We start from the raw sequence: 217 nt of genomic DNA on the forward strand, positions 1-217 counted from the left end.
ACAGGGTCACCGGATGCCACCGGCACGGGGACGCTGCTCCTCCTCCTCCAGGACGTGAATGACAACGGACCCACGCCGGAGCCCCGGTTCTTCGACATCTGCAACCGACAGCCCGAGGAGCAGATGCTGAGCATCGTCGACAAGGACCTGGCCCCCAACACCTACCCCTTCCAGGCAGCGCTGGAGCATGGCTCCGGCACCAACTGGACCGTCAGGG

At 65.9% G+C, this 217-nt stretch overlaps 1 protein-coding gene across 1 annotated transcript in view; it reads left to right on the forward strand.

The window, feature by feature from the left end:
* Positions 1 to 217, forward strand: part of LOC104168854 (cadherin-1-like) — a gene marked incomplete at both ends in the record, with an annotated part of 3,396 nt that overhangs the window by 2,769 nt on the left and 410 nt on the right. The window contains 1 exon segment of the mRNA XM_009709581.1: positions 5 to 217. This exon segment is cut by the window's right edge and continues 6 nt beyond it. Within this exon segment, the coding sequence (XP_009707883.1) occupies positions 5 to 217 (213 nt within the window).

This window comes from Cariama cristata, unplaced genomic scaffold (assembly GCF_000690535.1).
Source record: "Cariama cristata isolate BGI_N322 unplaced genomic scaffold, ASM69053v1 scaffold29091, whole genome shotgun sequence".
NCBI lineage: Eukaryota > Metazoa > Chordata > Aves > Cariamiformes > Cariamidae > Cariama > Cariama cristata.